Source organism: Sardina pilchardus, chromosome 6 (assembly GCF_963854185.1).
Source record: "Sardina pilchardus chromosome 6, fSarPil1.1, whole genome shotgun sequence".
Lineage (NCBI taxonomy): Eukaryota > Metazoa > Chordata > Actinopteri > Clupeiformes > Clupeidae > Sardina > Sardina pilchardus.
The window spans coordinates 3,149,812-3,155,020 of NC_084999.1; the positions used below are offsets into that span (position 1 = coordinate 3,149,812).

The following is a 5,209-nucleotide window of genomic DNA, read 5'->3' on the forward strand; positions in this document are numbered from 1 at the left end:
GTGTTTGTTGATGAACAGTAAAGTGAATACATTTCACATAAAGTGAATAAAGTTCACTTTATGGTGTATTTCAACGATGTGTATGCATGCGTGTGTGTGTGTGTGTGTGTGTGTGCGTGTGTGTGTGTGTGTGTGTGTGTGTGTGTGCATGTGTGTGTGTGTGTGTGTGCATGTGTGTGTGTGTGTGTGTGTGTGTGTGTGTGTGTGTGTGAGTGTCCACACTTGACATGAGGCAGCACAACACTGCAGTGTTGGTATCTCTTGAACTCGTGGCCCTCAGTGTAGATAAATCAAGAGGCCCGGGCCGTCGGGAGGATGGGAGGGCACAGCAGAGCAGAGCAGAAGATGGATGAGATGACGTCCCTGAGAGGGAGGGCAGGAGGAGCAGGACCTGCCCTCAGGGGTAAAAAAAAATCAGCTGGGGGGATGGAGAGACACACTGGCAGTGTGTGAGAGAGACGACACACACACACACGGACGCCATGCTGAGCTCCGTCCTGCTGCGCCTACCAGCGGCGCCTCCAGCCTCCAGGGCCCTGTGTGTGTCCGTGGCAACGCCGCGCTTGGAGGAGGCGGCCAGGCGGACGGCGGGGGGGCTCGCGGACACGAGGGGAGCGGGCCAGGGGGGGCACGCGCGGCCGTTCGAGGAGATGCCGCACACGGGGAGCAACGGCTGGGTCAACCTGCTGCGCTTCTGGAGGGCCGGCACCTTCAGCCAGCTGCACAAACACATGGAGGAGTCCTTCCACACCCTGGGGCCCATCTACAGGTAAGACACCTGCGCCTGATCTGCAGTGATGCCGGCGCTGTGTGAAAGGACCATCAGACGCCACTATAGGAGAACAGCATCATAGTGCATCCTGCTGTTCTGTCTCATATTTGTTCTTGCACCCACACTGATTGGTGACTAGGCTATTTGTATGAACCGATTAAACAAATCAGACTACCAGAATAATCTGGCTTTGGCCTGCAGGCCACCTGTTACCAACCTTTGCCGTAAACCATGACATTCTCCTCTATATTATCTGAGTTGGGAATTTCTGGGAAAGCTCTTAACTGGTTTGAATCAGTTTACATCACTCTCTTGGGTGAGATCATTCGCTCCTATGAATCACTTCTACAGTATGTGGATGACACTTATCTTTACCTGTCCTTCCCACCTGATGACTCTATTGTTTCAGATCGTATTTCTGCATACCTTAAGGATATCCCAGCTAGAAGGAAAGATCGGCACCTTCAGCTTACAGTAATCTCTCCAAAACAGAGCTTTTAGTGTTTCCAACTAATACAGCTATTCCCCAACAGATTAACATCTAGCTTGACTCATCTACGCTGACCTCAACTAAGTTGGCACATTACTGTACTTGTGCATCATAATTGATGAGGAATAAATATACATGTATCTGAGAATGCAGCGTCAATTGCAAGATCATGACAGTTTAGGCTTTTACAACATTAAGATCGGACCTTATCTGACACAGGATGCCACACAATTCATAGATAGATTATAGATTATAGATCATGCCATAGTTCTGGACTAATGCGGGCCTGCTAGCTGGCCTGCGTGTGTGTGTAGTGAGACCCTTACAGCTGATACAGAACGCTGCAGCACACCTGGTCTTTAATCAGCCCAAGAGGACACATGTGCTGTAACTCCTCACTTAGTTCCTGTCCATTGGCTCTCTATAGCAGCCAGAATTAAACTCCATGATCCAGCTCTACATGCCCAATGGCCTACAGTAGCCCCCTCATCTGCCACATCTGCTGTCTTGACCAGCTGTGACAGTTCAGAGGTCACATTCAAGACTCTCCTCCTCGGTGGTTCCTGGTTGGTGGAATAAGTTGCCTTGTTGTCTTCGTTCATGTGATAGTTTTGGGACTTTCAAGAGGGATTTAGAGACTAATTTCTTCTGCTTCCATTTAATACTATTCATTTATTTAGTTATTAACACTATTTTGCTTAACGTAGACTTAACAAAACAGTCATATTTTTTTACCAAAGCATCTACTACGTCACTATAACCATAACATATTCTATAGTTTGCCCCCAAACACCCGCGGCACAGAAAATGTCATCACAATCTATGATTTTCATACACGGGATCAACAAAAATAGAACTGAATCGTAATGAACAAAACGGCTGTGAGAGGTTCCAATATACTCATGTGCAGGGTTGTGCTGAAAACAATGGAGTCTAAGCCGGTGTGCAGTGGGCTGAGACTGAAGACATGTAGAGACTATAGAGACTGTAGAGACTGTAGAGACTATAGAGACTGTAGAGACTATAGAGACTGCAGACTTGTAGAGACTATAGAGACTGCAGACTTGTAGAGACTATAGAGACTGTAGACTTGTAGAGACTATAGAGACTATAGAGACTATAGAGACTGCAGACTTGTAGAGACTATAGAGACTGTAGAGGCTGTAGAGGCTGCAGACTTGTAGAGAGATTTGTAGAGACTTGTAGAGACTTGTAGAGACAGTAGAGACAGTAGAGACTGTAGAGACTGTAGAGGCTGCAGACTTGTAGAGAGATTTGTAGAGACTATAGAGACTTGTAGAGACTATAGAGACTGAAGACTTGTACTTTCTAAATATGCTGCTTTAGATTAAAGCTTTTTGACAAGTGTGCCGCTGTATCCCCACCTGGCCCGTTGGTGGCGCTGCAGGGAGCACCTGGGCTCTTTGAGCACGGTGAACATCCTGCTGCCGGCGGACATCGGGGAGCTGTTCCGCGCCGAGGGCTTCCAACCGCGCCGCATGACCCTGGAGCCGTGGGCCACACACAGGGAGACACGCCAGCACTGCAAAGGAGTCTTCCTCAAGTACGCATGGCTGTGTGTGTGTGTGTGTGTGTGTGTGTGTGTGTGTGTACGCTTCTTGTGAATGGGTGTGTGTGTGTGTGTGTGTGTGAGTGTGCGTGTGTATGCTTCTTGTGAATGTGTGTGTGTGTGTGTGTGTGTGCGTGTGTGTGTGTGTGTAGAGGGGCCTTTTACATTACTACTGACTTCCTAATATTTTTATCTTGTGTTGATGCTTTGGTCTAAAGATCCATAAAAAATGTATGCTCTCAGGATGTGTACATAAAGCTATGTTTTTATGTGTGTGTGTGTGTGTGTGTGTGTGTGTGTGTGTGTGTGTATTTGTGTGTGTGTGTGTGTGTGTGTGTGTGTGTGTGTGTGTGCATGTGTGTGTGTGTGTGTGCGTGTGTGTGTGTGTGTGTGTGTGATCTCAGGAATGGTAATGAGTGGCGGTCGGACCGGCTGCTGCTGAACCGGGAGGTGATGATGGCGGGCGCGGTGCGGCGCTTCCTGCCTCAGCTGGACGAGGTGGCGCGGGACTTCTGCCGCCTGCTGCGCTCCAGGGTGGAGGCCCGCGGGGTCGCACTGGACGCAGGTCAACACAAGCTGACCCTTGACCCCAGCGCTGACCTCTTCCGCTTCGCTCTGGAAGGTCAGAGAGGTCAACGTCAGACATGACTGAAAAACCCTTCCTTTGTCTATGCCCTGATGAAGTAGTCTGGTTTTCACCATACTAAACTCAATCTTTTAAGATTCAACATTAGTCTGGCGAGGCTGCGCTTTGTTTCTACTGCACTTCGCGTCGTTTAAGTTTCGTTTTCGGCGCATCACCGGCCAATAGCGTGCCAGGGCTAGAGTATGGCCGTTTCTGATTGGAGCCAAAGGTTCTGGCAGTAAACAGCGAAAATAGATCTGCTGGTTTCCAGCCTGAGCTGCCGGGCGAAATTCAAATTCCCCGGAAGTTCAGGCAGGGTTCACCCAGCCTACTGATGAGGGCCAATATGGCCGCAACGCGTAGACCCATGTGCTTTTAAAACACAGTGCTTGCCATGTTCTATTAAAGGCTTTTTATATTTTCTAAAATCCCGGAGTGCGTCTGCTAACCTTTTTTTTGCTTTTGGATTCTCGCCTCACCCGTAGCAGAGGAGCACCTGAGTACTAATTTATAGACTCCTGAGCGCCCTAAGCCCTCTTGTGTTTTCTCATGACTGAAAAATGTTTTCAAAGAGAATCTGAACATTACTGTATATGTTTTAGAAGTCTTTAATCTCACAAGGCTGTTCAGGTGAATTGCTGCCTTCATCAGAGCATGGCAAAATGGTTATCTTCGGGCTGTTCCACATAAACATGTCAGTTTCATTTCATTTGAGAGCATCATCTGTGTATAGACACATTTTGCATTCAGACTCACAAACGTTTGTAAACAGTTGTTTGTTTGTCTTGAGTCTGTTGTGGCTGTCGGCAAACAATCTCAGGAAAACAATCTGCAAGCATACATGGAGGCTGGATGAAGGGTTGCCGTGAAGATGAACCAATTTGAAATGTTAACCCCAATACATTAAAATGGTCGCATTGACCACTCGCCTCTGTTCAAAAAGAAAAGCAGGAATTAATAAAACAGAAGTTGTAGAAGAAGTTTTTTTATCCTTTGGCACATGCCAACCAGGAATATATTGTGTATTAGTGCAGAAGATGAGTTTGCTTGGAGAAGCATTCCTGTCTCTCAGACCTTCTGTTTTGTCAGGACAGTGTTCAGTTTCCTTGAGAGCTAAGACGCACACTGTTTTAATTACGCTTCCTGAGTAAAGTAAACTCCGTCGGTCTTACAGGAACATTTCAGCTATATGACACCTTAGACATTAACACCCACACACACACACACACACTGCCCTTTACCTTCAAAGTCATGCTTTGGCCCAAGGTGACCAGTGATGGCCATTACCGGCCCTGGCAGCTGTTAGCTACATGACACTCTAACACCCCCATATACCCATTAGATACAGTATGCATCATACAGCCAGCATGCTTTGCTTCCCTTTCCCATCATCAAGCACAAAACTGCCATCTTTAGTAGATGTTAGACCAACACACGCATATTCAAATGCTCACATGTGCTCTCTTTCTCTCTCTCTCTCTCTCGCTCTCTCTCTCTCTCTCTCTTACTCAGACTCACAGACACAGATATACACACACGCACATGCACACACATACACACACAGAGACACAGACACACACACACACGCTCATATGTAAATATAGCTGCTGGATATCGCTGAAAGCCGATTACATTTTCTCGGTAGGCCGGGGGTCTTTGATAGACTCCTTTGATTTGAAGGCTCTGAATGTGCCACATTGCGAGCGATGGGAGTGAGTGTGTTTGTGCGTGCGTGCGTGTGTGTGTGTGTGT

General features: G+C 47.5%; 1 protein-coding gene across 1 annotated transcript in view; it reads left to right on the forward strand.

Annotated features, from left to right (window-relative positions):
• Positions 1 to 423: 423 nt before the first annotated feature.
• LOC134082421 (cytochrome P450 11B, mitochondrial) overlaps positions 424 to 5,209 on the forward strand; it is a 12,344-nt gene continuing 7,558 nt past the window's right edge. Inside the window, exons 1-3 of the mRNA XM_062538122.1 lie at positions 424 to 769; positions 2,671 to 2,826; positions 3,237 to 3,454. Of these exons, the coding sequence (XP_062394106.1) occupies positions 483 to 769; positions 2,671 to 2,826; positions 3,237 to 3,454 (661 nt within the window). The 5' untranslated portion in view covers positions 424 to 482. The remainder of the gene's footprint in view (positions 770 to 2,670; positions 2,827 to 3,236; positions 3,455 to 5,209) is intronic.